Raw genomic sequence first — 15,534 nt, 5'->3', positions numbered from 1 at the left:
GCCGTAATGGTCATCCACAATACCACTGCCCAAAGAAGAGCAAGGTGAGCAGGAAAGAACTGCAGATGCTGGTTTAAAATTCTGGAGTAACTCAGTGCGACAGGCAGCATCTCTTGGAGAGAAGGAATGGGTAACGTTTCAGGTCGAGACTCTTCTTCAGACTTGTCTCACTGACTACCGAAGTGTGGTGCTCATGTCTGCTGTGGTGAGGTGCTATGAGAGGTTGATTAGGACGCAGATCAACTCTACCTTAGTAAGGAATGTTTGGTTTAGTTTTAGTTCAGAGATGCAGTGTGGAAACAGTCTTTACAGCCCACCGTAAATGTCTATGATTAATTTAATTTAGATTAGAGATGCAGCATGGAAACAGGCCTTTCAGCCCGAGTCTGTGCTGACCAGCGATCACCCTTACTATCCTACACGCACTGGGGATAATTTACAAAAGCCAATTAACCTACAAACCTGCACGTCTTTGGACTGTGGGAGGAAACCGGAGCACCCGGAGAAAACCCACGTGGTCGCAGGGAGAACGTACAAACTCAACATAGACAGTGCCTGAAGTCAGGATTGAACCAGAGTCTCTGGCGCTGAGGCAGCAACTCGACCGCTGAGCCACTGTGCTCACCCCAGTCAATTGGACTTGCTACCTTTCACCTACCAACAGATGAGCAGCGGATGTGATCTTGCTGGCTCCTCCCACTCTGCACTGGACCACTTGGGCAACACATACGTCAGGCTGTTGTTCAACTAGTGTAGGTTAGAGCTACAGCATTGAGACAGGATCTTTGGCACTCCAAGCAGCAGTAGGCCATTCAGCCCCACGAGCCATTTAATGCGATCATGGCTGATCATCCCCAAACAGTACCCCGTTCCTGCCTTCTGAATTTTGTAATCGGCAGGGCAGTACTCTGCATATCGGCAACTTGGACAATTTCACATTTTTTTATCAAGCCAATCAACCTACAAACCTGTACGTCTTTGGAGTGTGGGAGGAAACCGAAGATCCCGGAGAAAACCCACGCAGGTCACGGGGAGAACGTACAAACTCCGTATAGACAGCACCCGTAGTCAGGATCGAACCCGGGTCTCGGGCGCGGCATTTTGCTGTAAGGCAGCAACTCTACCGCTGCGCCACCGTGACCACCCTTCTTCCCATATCCCCTGACTCTGCTATCGGTAAGAGTCCTATCTAGTTCTTTCTTGAAAGCATCCAGAGAAGGATCCACAGTCCATGCTGAATATTAATCAGCAACTTGCACTAGTTCTGTTATTTTTGTTTCTCATCCACTACCCACACACAAGTGGGCGATATAAGGACACCAGAAGGGGAGCAACCACAAGAACAGCTGAATGGCATCCGCAGTAGCGTACTGCTACTGTAGACGAGCCGCTCGAATATAAAACTGTGGGATTATAGAACTGTTCACGTGAAGATGCAGAGGCAGAGAGTAGTTTAGCCTGGTACGCCTTCCACAATAGCCTTGTGACATGGGGGGGGGGGGAGTCTAAATCTGGGGGGAGGGAGAGAAGAGCGGGGAGAGGGAGAGAGAGGGAAGTGATGAGAGGGAGAGAAGTGGGTGGGATAGATCTGTGGGGGGGGGGGGGGGGGGGGGGGAAGAAAGAGTTGGGGAAGGGGATGGAGAGAGAAGGGGGGGGGGGAGTGAATGCCAATTAAATGTTTGATAAACGCACGCGTGATGTTTATTGCTTGAGATGTGGATAAAGCTTTTTATATTTATGCATATTTACATTTATATTTTTATAGTATTAGTATTGTTTTAATAGTAATAGTATTTTAATCTTGCATTAGTCAACGTGTACATTTAAACCCCTGTCCCACGGTACGTGTTCATTCCCCGAGTTTCCCGATTCGAACTCGGAGATTTACGGTAATGGCCGCTCGTCAGTACTCGGGGCTCTCGTGGACATTTATCATCATGTTGAAAAATCTTCACGAGTCTCCCGCGCTTACCTGCCGTTAGCGAGTTTTCCCGAGTGCCTGCCGTTAGCGTTACGAGCCGGTAAGAGACGTCCCCGAGCTCCGACGTACCCGATACGTTCATTCTCCGTGCTTACCACGAGTTTGATTTTTTTGTAAACTCGGGAGAGCCATTGAATGAACTCGCACCGTGGGACAGGGCAGTTAGTCGCCACCGTTAGTCGCCAAATGTGCCTCAAAATTGATGACAAGTTCAATCAGAATCACAAATAGAGATTTTTATTTAGTCATATAAAGGCCTTTTCCTAAATGACTCAAGTACATAGAGTTATAGTTCAGTGTAGTGATCTTGTCCGGTGACAATTTTACAGCAAAAGAAAAAACAGTGGAATAAATTAAAGAGAGAATAAATTAAATACTGCTATTTCAATTGGTGATTACAGCATTAAAACAAAGCACATTACATCTTTCTACACTATATCCAAGGCACGCAGGTTTAGAAAATTGTTTTATAAATATAGAAAACCTTGCCTATTAAAGATACAGCAAAATTATCTACAGAAATCAGCAAATCAACACTGGTCTATAAGTAATGGCAACGCAGGAAATAAATATCTGGCAATTTGATGTTTAAGAAGGAGCTGCAGATGCTGGAAAATCTAAGGTGGGCAAAAATGCTGGAGAAACTCAGTGGGTGAGGCAGCATCTATGGAGCGAAGGAAATTGACGACGATTCGGGCTGAGACCCTTCTTCAGACTGACGTCGAGACCCTTCTTCAGACTGATGTGGAGGTGGGGGAGGGGCGGGTTCCCGCCCCTCCCCCATCTCCACATCAGTCTGAAGAAGGGTCTCGACCCGAAACCTCGCCTATTTCCTTCGCTCCGTAGATGCTGCCCAACCTGCTGAGTTTCTCCAGCATTTTTGTTCCACCTCTGGCAATATAATCTCCGGTTTAAGCAGAAGCGAATGTAAAGGACTCGGGGTGAGTAACATCCAAGGCGGAGTGCAGTCTTCACCAAAGATTATAGAGGAGCTCTAGTATCTTTGGTCTTCACAGTCTGGATTAGCCGAATGATGCATTAACAGGCAGGTTGTTAAGTTGTGAGAGACATTGTACTTTTCTGTCGGGGCACAGAAAGCGCTTGGTAGGCGACATTCAACGTGAAGTAGCATGGCACATTTCTGGATGGCTCTAACCACACGACACTGAAAGCCACGCGGAGGACATCAACAACTCTGTGATCGTGGGGGGGGGGGGGGGGGCTGGGGGCTGGGAAGGTCACGCTGCATCGGCGGTTCTCAATCCGGGTATCAGCTCTACGCATCCTTTAGCCAACCTGCCACTGAAATTTAAAAGAGAAGTACTGTTAGTTACATCACATTGAATGGCGGTGCTGGCTCAAAGGCCCAAATGACCTGCTCCTGACAGACGTCGAGACCCTTCTCAGACTGATGTGGATGGGTGAGGGGCGGGTTCAATAGTCTATTGAACTAGTGTAATTGTAAATTGTCCCCAGTGCGTATGGTAGTGTTAGTGTGCGGGGATCGCTGGTCACCGCGGACTCGGTGGGCTGAAGGGCCTGTTTCCACGCGGTATCTCTAAATGAAACTAAGTCGTTTTAGTGTAAAAGAGATGCATTGCGAGATGTAAACATTCCCAGGCACAAGTTTAAAGAATATTACCACCTTTTGGCAAACTAACTAAAAATCGGTAGAGTTACTGCCTCACTGCGTACTGCCTCGATCCTGACCGCGGGCGCTGTCTGTACGGAGTTTGCACGTTCTCCCCGTGACCTGCGTGGGTTTTCTCCGACATCTCCGGTTTCCTCCCACACTCCAAAGACGTGCAGGTTTGTAGGTTAACTGGCTTGGTGTAAATGTAACATTGTCCCGTGTGTGTGTGTGTGTGTGTGTGTGTGTGTGTGTGTAGGACACTATCCTACACACACACTGGGGACAATGTTACATGTGTGTGGGGATGGCTGGTTGGTGCGGACACAGTGGGCTGAAGGGCCAGTTTCCGTGCTGTGTCTCTAAACTAAATTAACTTTGTGAGCACAAGGTGTGGCATTGGCCAAATAAATCCCCTTAATTTCATGGCCAGTGCTACTGACGCTCTAGATACAAGTCCACCACTAATTTCCCAGCATCCTTGTTTGCAGAATTTCTAGATTATCCGTTTTACCGTAAATGCCGTTTATAATATATAATCTCCCAAGGTTCATGACCCAAAACATAGTCATAAGGTCATTACTGGTAGGAGCAGAATTAGACCATTCAGCCCATCAAGTCTGCTCCGCCATTCAATCAAGGCTGATCTATCTCTCCCTCCTAACCCCATAACCTGACACCCGTACTAATCAAGAATCTATCTATCTCTGCCGTAAAAATATCCATTGACTTGGCGTCTGTGGCAAAGAATTCCCCAGATTCACCACCCTCTGACTAAAGACATCCCTCCTCATCTCCTTCCTAAAGGAAGGTCCTTTAATTCTGAGACCATGACCTCTAGTCCTAGACTCTTCCACTAGTGGAACCATTCTCCCTATCCAAGCCCTTCGCTATTCTGTCACTTTAGTGTGTCCATTCGGCCCACAATTGCTGCCTGGCCCGTTGGCTTCCTCCCGCACTTGGTGTTTTACTCAAATCCACCACCTGCCCCAAAATATTTACTTGGATCAATTGGCAAACCCCCTCATTGACTTAGTGTGAACCTTCTCTCACCCTGAGGCCACCTCCACCCGAAGACGAGGTGTTCATCTGCTGCTTTTCCATCTCCTCCTGCTTCCTCTTCTTTCGTTCGACTGCTTCTGGATTCTTAATGCCTCTGTGCACATTCTTCGGAGGGAAATGTCCACATTTTAGATACATCATTGACATGATGTCATCGTAAAGTAACATAGGATTTTTTTTAACATAGAGTTTTTTTGTTTTTTTTTTAAATGGTGGCATTGTGGCCACGATTTGCTGCCTCAGCATTTTACAGAGAGTAGTGAATCTGTGGAATTCTTTGCCACAGAAGGTAGTTGAGGCCACAGTTCATTGGCTATATTTAAGAGGGTTAGATGTGGCCCTTGTGGCTAAAGGGATCAGGGGGTATGGAGAGAAGGCAGGTATGGGATACCGAGTTGGATGATCAGCCATGATCATATTGAATGGCGGTGCAGGCTCGAAGGGCCGAATGGCCTACTCCCGCACCTATTTTCGATGTTTCTAGTCCCAGGTTCAATCCACTCTACGGGTGCTGTCTGTACAGAGTTTGTACGTTCTCCCCTTGACCTGCGTTGCTTTTCTCTGAGATCTTCGGTTTCCTCCCACACTCCAAAGATGTACAGGTTTGTAGGTTAATTGGCTTGGTGTAATTGTAAATTGTCCCCAGTGCGTAGGGCAGTGTTAGTGTGCGGGGATCACTGGTCAGTGCGGACTCGGTGGGCTGAAGGGCCTGTTTCCACGCGGTATCTCTAAATGAAACGAAGTCGTTTTAGTGTAAAAGAGATGCTTTGCGAGATGTAAACATCACAGGCACAAGTTTAAAGAATATAATTAATATTTAAGAGGGAGTTAGATGTGGCCCCTTGTGGCTAAGGGGATCAGAGGGTATGGAGAGAAGGCAGGTACGGGATACTGAGTTGGATGATCAGCCATGATCATATTGAATGGCGGTGCAGGCTCGAGGGGCCGAATGGCCTACTCCTGCACCTAATTTCTATGTTTCTATAACCACCTTTTGGAAACGGTGCAGGCTCAGCAATGGAGCCGAAATGGCCTACTCCTGCTGCCTCACCTAATTTCTCCAGCGTTTTTGTAACCCCAGATAAAGTTCCCTCTTAAACTAAAAATAAACTAATCTGGGACAAAGATTCCCAATTCAGTGACTACACGTTTAGTGTTCCTGCCCCAGTACCACATGAGGTAAGTTGCTGCTGATGGACGTTACATTTTTCAGGCACCGCTCTCTCCCGATGGTTGTGGTAGTGATGTGTGACCAGTTGCCTGAGTAAGTTTATTGCCGGGGTACAGAAGAGCTGTCCCTGTGCTATCCAGTCAGCGGCAAGTGCGTTTTCCCCCATCCACAGTGTCAGCTGTAGGGAATAACTCGATTTGGTGCAATGAAGAAGCTATAGACTTGCTCTCTAGAATTTAGGAGATGAGGGGGGGATCTTATAGAAACCTACAAAATTCTTAAGGGGTTGGACAGGCTAGATGCAGGAAGATTGCTCCCGATGTTGGGGAAGTCCAGGACAAGGGGTCACAGCTTAAGGATAAGGGGGAAATCCTTTAAAACCGAGATGAGAAGAACTTTTGTCACACAGAGAGTGGTGAATCTCTGCAGCGTCTGCCACAAGGGTGTTTCCTTCTTGGCTGTATTAGAGGGAGTGATGTCAAATAGAGGGTATCAAAATTACAACAGTCAGGATGTCAGCCATGATCATATTGAATGGCGGTGCAGGCTCGACTACCCTCTCCCTCCATTTCACTATCAAGATACCCTAACCTGACTGTCCATTAGTTTTCACCTGGCCTCTGGTTGTGCTTGAAATAATTCATCTACTCTGAACCTCCCAATTGTCCCTCAAGCTTAACAGATCGACACTACTCCAGGTACACTCTTTTGCAACGATACACATGAAATGTGGCATTAAGATGGACACAGAGTCGCTTTTCTGCAGCGTAAGCTAATTGTTTCCTTCGGGTCCTAGATGCAAATAAATCAAAATTACAACAGTGTGTGAACATGGTGACTAGGTCCATTTCACATCACTATACCCTAACCACTGCCATTAGTTTCACCTGGCCTTCAAGCTTGAAATAATGGATCTACTCTGAACCTCCCAATTGCTCAAGCTTAACAGTACTCCAGGAACACAGCAACGATACACATGAAATGGTGGCATTAAGATGGACACAGAGTGCTGGAGTAACTCAGCGGGTCAGGCAGCATCTCTGGAGAGAAGGAATGGGTGACGTTTCGGGTCGAGTCCCTTCTTCAGACTGATGTGGAGATGGGGGAGGGGCGGGAACCCGCCCCTCCCCCACCTCCACATCAGTCTGAAGAAGGGTCTCGACGTCAGTCTGAAGAAGGGTCGTCAGGTAGGCATCGTGGCATTTACACTAGCAACCCAGCCACTTCTCTGCCGGAGATGAGAACAAAAGTGGACACAGAGTGCTGGAGTAACTCAGCGGGTCAGGCAGCATCTGTGGAGAACATGGATAGGTGACGTTTTACAGAGTGCTGGAGTAACTCAGCGGGTCAGGCAGCATTTGTGGAGAACATGGATAGGTGACGTTTCAGAGTGCTGGAGTAACTCAGCGGGTCAGGCAGCATCTGTGGAGAACATGGATAGGTGACGTTTTTGGTCGAGACCCTTCTTCAGACTAGGTAGACCTGCAAGATTCCTCTTCCTAGACAACTCAGATAATTGGTCCGTGACAAGAGTTGTACAGAAACGGACCTTGCTGCGAAGAACATCTATACTGACCACTTCACCTTTGTACACTAATCCCATTTACCAGCACTCAGTGTGTATCCTTCTGGTGCCGTGTCTATTCAAGTGTTTAGTTTCTTGTCTCGTGTACCAAGGCAGAGTGAAAAGCCTGTCTAAATAGTGATTCTATCTGACTCCATGCATGTTCCATATATCAACCATGATAAAACTTCCCTTCAAGTCACCTTGTTCTCAGCTTAAACCAGCGCCCACTTGTTTTTGATACCCCTAATTCTATCAACCTTATCCACATCTCTTATAATTTCATAAACTTCTATCAGGTCACCCTGGGATCTAGCGTTGAGGGCGGTACGGTGGAGCAGCGGGTAGAGCTGCTGCCTCACCATGGGTGCTGTCTGTGTGGGATAATTCCGGCTGCTCCGGTTTCCTCCCACATCCCAAAGACGTACAGATTTGCAGGTTCATTGGCTTCTGCAAATTGTCCACAGTGTGTAGGATAGTGTTAGAATACAGGGTGATCGTTGGTCGGCACGGACTCGATGGGCCGAAGAGCCCGTTTCCACACTGTATCTCTACACTGACCTCTCCCTTACCCATGGAATCAGAATTATGGTATCATTGTACTCCATCTGCATCTTTTCCAAGAGTTCGACATCCTTCTGAAGGTGGAGTGCCCAGAATTGGCTACACATGCTCAGACCTAACTCGTTTAAGAATGATCGTTAGATGTACCTCTACATTACAGACATGTCCCTCTTTTAGAAAGCCATCTTCATTCCTTTTCATGCTCTCAAGTATTCACGCATATCGTTAATTGTCTCTGCTTGTACATCTTTTTAAAGCCACGTTTACAAGTGCTTAAGTATGAAATATTTGACCTTCTCCCTCAGCAAGCTTGATTAGGAAGGGAGTCAGGGGTTATGGGGGGGGGAAGCAGAAGAATGGGGTTGAGAGGGAAAGATAGATCAGCCATGATTGTATGGTGGAGTAGACTTGATGGAATAAATGGCCTAATTCTGCTCATATTACTTATGAACTTAGGAAGCTCATCTATAACATCTTTCTGCGTCTACAAACTCTCTGCTCCATCACCATTTGTACTTTGCTTGTTAACAAAACATCCACTCTGTGGGTTAGCAATTGGTTCGATAATGAACATGGGATTTAATGGATAAAGATTAATGCAAATCTTTAATGCAAGCGGTCAGCTTTTGCATGACCCATAACAACATCAATGATATCAATCGTCAGCATATTTGACCACAACTGGTTGTTTGTGTGTTCACAAATCACCACCAGTTCTGTAACTCTGTTAGTGACCCACACACAAACGGTGCTTGCTTTAAACCTTTGTAATGGATCCTCTGCAATCTATTCAATTATTCATTATGGATAGAATACGTTTAGACAATAGACGCAGGAGTAGGCCATTCGGCCCTTCTAGCAAGCACCGCCATTCACTGTGATCATGGCTGATCATCCATAATCAGTACCCCGTTCCTGCCTTCTCCCAATATCCCCCGACTCCGCTACCTTTAGGAGCTCTATCTAACTCTCTCTTGAAAGCATCCAGAGAATCGGCCTCCACTGTCTTCTATGGGCCAAAAGCAGACAGGTGGGACCAGTGTAGCTGGGACATGTTGGGCGTTGTGGACAAATTGGGCCGAAGTATCTGTATCCACGCTGTATGACTTGATCAACATAAATCTCAGACGTTTACAAACTCTAAATATAAATTGGTTAGGATGAACAAGTGTGTTTTTCTGGGGTAATTAAAACAACTGTTTTCCCTAATCAGAACACACCACGTATATATGCCAGGCTTTAATTCAAACAGGCCATGTCCCACACAAATAATTGCAAAGGAATGCACTGTGAATAAAGCCTATTGTAGTCTGTAGAACATTACACCCACTGTTCAAATCTTTATTTTAAATTCAGTTTCTGGCAAGCAAGAATTTATTTCTAGTGAGAGGAAACACTGAAAATTACTTGCTAATTTGTTCAACAGAGAAAACAAATTTAAGATTAGAAAGTGTCCAGAAGAGAAACACACTGCAATTGAGCCAAAGCCAATTATCACGGTGCAATCAAAAGGCTCCAATGACATTGTTTAGAGATACAGCGCGGAAACAGGCCCTTTGACCAGCAAGCACCCATTAATAGTTCTGTCCTATAAACTGGGAACAATTTACAACCGTAGCCATTAACCTACAAACCTGCACGTTTTTGGATTGTGGGAGGAACCCGTAGAAAACCCACGCAGGTCACGGGGAGAGCGTGCAAACTCCGTACAAACAGCACCCGTAGTCAGGATCGAACCGGGGATCTGGTACTGTGAGGCAGCAACTCTAGCTCCGAGCCATCGTGCCACCCATAATTAAACATTTGTTTAACATGCGACAACATAAATGTGAGGTTATCCACTTTGGTGGCAAAAACAGGAAAGTAGACTGTTATCTGAATGGTGGCCGATTAGGAAAAGGGGAGATGCAACGAGACCTGGGTGTCATGGTACACCAGTCATTAAAAGTAGGCATGCAGGTGCTGCAGGCAGTGAAGAAAGCGAATGGTATGTTGGCATTCATAGCAAAAGGATTTGAGTATATGAGCGGGAGGTTCTACTGCAGTTGTACAGGGTCTTGGTGAGACCACACCTGGAGTATTGCGTACAATTTGGTCTCCTAATATGAGGAAAGACATTCTTGCCATAGAGGGAGTACAGAAAAGGTTCACCAGACTGATTCCTGGGATGTCAGGACTTTCATATGAAGAAAGACTGGATAGACTCGGTTTGTACTCGCTAGAATTTAGAAGATTGAGGGGGGATCTTATAGAAACTTACAAAATTCTTAAAGGGTTGGACAGGCTAGATGCAGGAAGATTGTTCCCGATGTTGGGGAAGTCCAGAATAAGGGGTCACAGTTTAAGGATAAGGGGGGAATCTTTTAGGACCGAGATGAGGAAAACATTTTTCACACAGAAAGCGGTGAATCTCTGGAATTCTCTGCCACAGAAGGTAGTTAAGGCCAGTTCATTGGCTATATTTAAGAGGGAGTTAGATGTGGCTGAGGGGATCAGGGGGTATGGAGAGAAGGCAGGTACAGGATACCGAGTTGGATGATCAGCCATGATCATATTGAATGGCGGTGCAGGCTCGAAGGGCCGAATGGCCTACTCCTGCACCTATTTTCTATGTTTCTATTCCTCCCAAACAAGCCTTTGGACACACATCATAACTAGTTATGTACCCGAGTAAGTATTCTTCATAAAGCACCACATCTAAATAGATAACTTGCAGAATATTCTGCATGTTCTCCTCAAGTTGGGTCTTTGGGATTTATTTCCCTGGTTTCAGCAGGAACATGATGTTGATACAGATGATCAAACACCAGCATAATCAGGCCTGAGAAGCCGAATAGCCCAGTCATGAGGTCATTAGGCCCATCAAGTCTACTCCGCCATTCAATCATGGCTGATCTATCTCTCTCTGCTAACCCCATTCTCCTGCCTCCTCCCCATAACCTCAGAAACCTGTACTAATCAAGAACCTATCTATCTCTGCCTTAAATATATATAATGACTTGGCCTCCACAGCCTTCTGTGGCAAAGAATTCCACAAATTCACCACCCTCTGACTGTGCCTGTGACGTTTCATGTTTTACGCACACAACCTTTATCCCAATCATTGATCTACCCTTCCACCACTCTCCCTAAAATGAGGACATACTTCTGAAAATGGAAAACCGAGGCAATAATCCATCGGTAGGCAAAACAGTGCTTTAGAAAAGGTTTATTCTGACTTCCTTCTTGTACTCTTTGCCACCAGCATAAAGCTCACGTTTAAGGAGGAGCTGCAGATTCTGGAATAATCGAAGGTAGACAAAAATGCTGGAGAAACTCAGCGGGTGAGGCAGTATCTATGGAGCAAAGGAAATTAGCGATGTTTCGGGTCTGAAGAAGGGTTTCAACCCGAAACGTCGCCCATTTCCTTTGCTCCATAGATGCTGCCTCACCCGCTGAGTTTCTCCAGCATTTTTGTCTACCTTAGCATGAAGCTTAGAATCATTGTTGGTTTTACAATCATGTATGTCCCTTTTAAACAATTTTCTCAACCTGCTTTGTCAATGAACTACACACATCTCACTCTTCTTGCATCCATTTTACAATGAGGCCCTTCAGTTTGTATCATCTCATCTCATTCTTCTTACCAAAATATTACTTCAATTAAATTTCATTCGCAAAATATCTCTCAATGTAATCATGGGTGATGTTTCAGGTCAGAAGAAGGGGCTCGACCCGAAACGTGACCCATTTCCTCTCTCCAGAGATTCCGCCTGACCCAGTGAGTTACTCCAGCACTTGTCGTTCTTGCATCTGTACGTCTTTATCTCCAATGCTATACATCTTCTGTTTGCTTGCTAATCAATCCATGTCATTCACGGGCTCCCTGCCAATGCTGCGGCGAGAATGTTTTTTATGAGAAAATTGGATTTTCCAAATGGCCGAACATAAAAGCAGAAATCACCCGAGTAAATTGAATAATATTATTCTCTCTGGACAAGACATAGATGCCAAGTCTGAGTACAAATCTCCTCACTCATTGGTGAACTTGAGGAGTTCCCCACCACAAAAGACTATACAGGTCCACCACCGAATTTCCGGCAACTGGTGATCCGGTGCCTCCTTTCATCCGGACTAAATTCTGAGAGCGCACTTGAAATCCCCTCCGGAAGTTCCCCTGAAAATGTGACGTCTAGGCCGGATGAGGCGGCCGATCTCGTCCTCATCGGGATTTCTGGGGCCGATCAGCGTGTTGAATTTTTCCCTCTGTGTCCGGGGCTCTGGAACTCTGGCCTGGCCAGAGCCGGCAGATCCTTTCCCTCCCGAGGTCGACTTTGCGGGCGGTATCTCGGCCCCCCCCCCCCCCCCCGTTGCCCTAGGTGGAGCGTTCCGGTGCAGTTGGACTCCTCTCGGAGGCCTTCACCTCTGCTGGTTCGGCAACGCTGATAACCAGAATGGCTCAGGAATCAAGGGTGCTGTAAAATTGGCGCTGGATCTGTAGTTGAGGTGATAGATGAATGCAAGACAAAGGGCCACAAGACTATGGGGATTAGGAACATGGCATAGATGCAAGACGATCAGCTACCATCATATTGAATAGTGGAGCTGGCTCAGTAGGTTGTCAGAACAGTCCCAACACAAAACGTCACCTATCCATATTCTCCAGAGATGGTGCCTGACCCGTTGAGTTACTCCAGCACTGAATAGCCTACTATATTACTTCATTTTTGTTTTTATATCTGATGATATTTTAGTCTCACATAACTTTTATGCATCTCACAAAGGGATTGCAAACTTCACATAGATACTTCTGTAGAAATCTATTGAAGAAAGAACAGCAGATGCTGGAAAAATCGAAGGTAGACACAAATGCTGGAGAAACTCAGTGGGTTGAGGCAGCATCTATGGAGGGAAGGAATAGGCGATGTTTCGGGTGACATAGATACTTCTGTAGTAATCTATGCCACTTACATAGATTTAAACTTCAATAGGAATATATGTTTTTGTTGAACTGTGAAGATATACTTTGCATTCTATATTTAAAATGTGGGGCTCAGCATTTAAATGAATTAAGATTAAGTTTTCCACATAGCAGGCTGTATGATTAGAGGAATTATGCATGCATCATGAATAGGGATTTAACACTGTAGCAGTGAATCATTGATAGCAACATCGCATTTATTTGGTTGTGCATGTACACCAAGAACAAATATCAGTTTCAGGGTAAATGCTAACAGGTTAACTGTTACTGGGCTGGCGTTAGCAAACATAAATCAACTGACCTCCTTTTACGCTCTTTACTAATGCTAATTCTTGCAGCCTACAGGTCGAGACAGTTCATTAAAGTAGGCAAAATAAACCTAGACCAATATTTGTACCCTTTGTCATCGGTCCTTTTTAACATATCTTTCATTCATTTTTTCCTATATCTCTCTATATCCCCATCTATCTCTCTCGTTACCATTTACCCTGACTCTCAGTCTGCAGAAGAGTCTCGACCCGAAACATCGCCCATTCCTTTTCTCCAGAGATGCTGCCTGTCCCGCTGAGTTACTCCAGCTTTTTGAGTCCATCTTCAGTTTAAACCAACATCTGCAGTTCCTTCCTATACAAATGCTCCACTCCAGATTTACTAGGCCAAGCGACTCTTTTATATTTAAGCGTTCCCACAGTTACTGAGAATTATAAGACATTAAATGATGTGACATTAAACGAGCATTTGGATTCTACAACACGTCAGCACACACCCATAGAATACAATGGTATTCTGTAACGCAAATCACAAAGGTTTGGGCTATTTAGTGACAATGGGAAAGATTTAGTTTGTCAAAAATATTTGGAACTAAAATCCGATGAAGTGGAGTAGTTGTTCTCAACAGAAAGGGCTCGATTCCCTAATGCCACCCTCACCCAACATCACTGTTCCGGACACTCGCCCACCACCCTCACATAATCATCCTTCCTTTGCCCTCACCTCAAGACCAGAATATTTCACGATGCCTTAAAGCAATCTTGACTCCCTCTCTACCCCTCTCCCTCCCCATCTCTCCCTCTCCACCTCCCCCATTTCCCTCTCAATCTTTTCTCCCCAACTACCCCCTCCCTCATTGCTTCTCCCTCTCCCCATCCTCCTCCCAGTCTCCCCATCCACAACTCTTTTCCTCTCTCCCCCCACTCTCCTTACCCTCCCCCCTACTCCCTCACCCATCTCACGCCTCCTCCTTTCCCTTCTCACCTTCTTCCTCATTTTTAACCCTCGTCTCTCTGCCTCCCTCTCACCCCTCTGCTTTTATCTCACATTTATTGCCACATGCACCAATTAAGGTCCAGTGATATTTGAGTTACCATGCGCGCACACACACACCCCCACCCTCCTCTCTCCCTCCCCCCCCTCCTCCTCTCCCCCCCCCCTCCCTCCTCTCCCTCTCCCCCCCTCCCTCTCCCCCTCCCCTCCTCCTCTCCCTCTCCCTCCTCCTCTATCCCCTCTCCCTCCTCCTCTCCCTCTCCCTCCTCCATCATAAGCTTGTCGACGTTGGGGTGATATATACCTCCCCTCCTCCTCTCCCTCTCCCCCCTCCTCTCCCTTCCCCCCCCTCCTCTCCCTTCCCCCCCCCCCTCCTCCCCTTCCCCCCCCCTCCCCCCCCCCCCCCCCTCCTCCTCTCCCTCCCCCCCCCCCCCCCTCTCCCCCCCCCCCCCCCCCTCCTCCCCCCCTTCCCCCCCTCCTCTCCCTCCCCCCTCCTCCTCTCCCTCTCCCCCCTCCTCTCCCTCCCCCCCCCCTCCTCCGCTCTCCCTCTCCCCTCCCTCCTCTCCCTCTCCCCCCCCCTCCTCCTCCCTCTCCCCCTTCCTCCCCTCTCCCCCTCCCTCCTCTCCCTCTCCCCCCCTCCCCCTTCCTCACCCTCCTCCTCTCCCTCTCCCTCCTCCATCATAAGCTTGTCGACGTTGGGGTGATATATACCTCCCCTCCTCCTCTCCCTCCCCCCCCCCCCTCCCCCCCCCCCCATCCCTCCCCCCCCCCCCCCCCTCTCCCTACCCCACCTCTCACTGCCTCTCCCCCCACCCTCTCCCCCCCCCCTCATATTCCCTCCATCCCTTTCCTCCCTTCTCCTCCTCCCTCATTCCTCCCCTACTCACCCCCCCCCCCCCCCCCTGTCCCCTCCACCTCCACCTACCGGGTCGGGGGTCTGCACCACGTCCTCGGTGGCGCCGCCCAGACAGGGCAGACACATCCCCATGGCCCGCCCTCACGGTCACGGTAACGCCGCCGCTCCCGCCCACAGTCCCGGAGCTTCCTCTCCCCCCCTCACGGCCCCTCCCTCCCTCAGCAACGCCACCGACACCGACACCGACACCGACACCGCCCCGGCCGTCGTCTCCACCTCTCCCCCCGCACCGCCCCGCACAGGCCTCCCGCCGCCACTACAGGGCCTGCACTGGCGCCGCACCCGGGCCAGCCTCAGCCTGAGCCTGAGCCTCAGCCCACTGGGGCCAAGCCAATAGTGTGGGAGGCGACTGTACTGGGTGGGAAATGACTGTAGTGGGTGGGAAGATTATTTATCCATGGACCATCCCAGAGTGGAACCCCC

At 47.8% G+C, this 15,534-nt stretch overlaps 1 protein-coding gene across 1 annotated transcript; it reads right to left on the bottom strand.

Annotated features, from left to right (window-relative positions):
• Positions 1–2,202: 2,202 nt before the first annotated feature.
• On the bottom strand, positions 2,203–15,222 carry svip (small VCP interacting protein). The gene is made up of 6 exons (XM_055649155.1): positions 15,121–15,222; positions 12,356–12,357; positions 6,593–6,636; positions 6,015–6,022; positions 4,665–4,778; positions 2,203–3,283 (listed from the first exon to the last, which is right to left on the bottom strand). Exons 1-6 carry the CDS (start codon positions 15,181–15,183, stop codon positions 3,269–3,271), a joined length of 246 nt encoding a protein of 81 aa, XP_055505130.1. The 5' UTR covers positions 15,184–15,222; the 3' UTR covers positions 2,203–3,268.
• Positions 15,223–15,534: the final 312 nt, after the last annotated feature.

The sequence above is a fragment of the Leucoraja erinacea genome, chromosome 18 (assembly GCF_028641065.1).
Source record: "Leucoraja erinacea ecotype New England chromosome 18, Leri_hhj_1, whole genome shotgun sequence".
In the NCBI taxonomy this organism is placed as follows: domain Eukaryota; kingdom Metazoa; phylum Chordata; class Chondrichthyes; order Rajiformes; family Rajidae; genus Leucoraja; species Leucoraja erinaceus.
Note: the sequence above shows the minus strand (reverse complement) of the source record. Positions and strands in the feature narration are given on the sequence as shown.

What these genes read in the sequence shown, in the direction of transcription:
- svip (XM_055649155.1), bottom strand. Translation starts at nt 15,183, where the DNA reads ATGGGGATGTGTCTGCCCTGTCTGGGCGGCGCCACCGAGGACGTGGTG.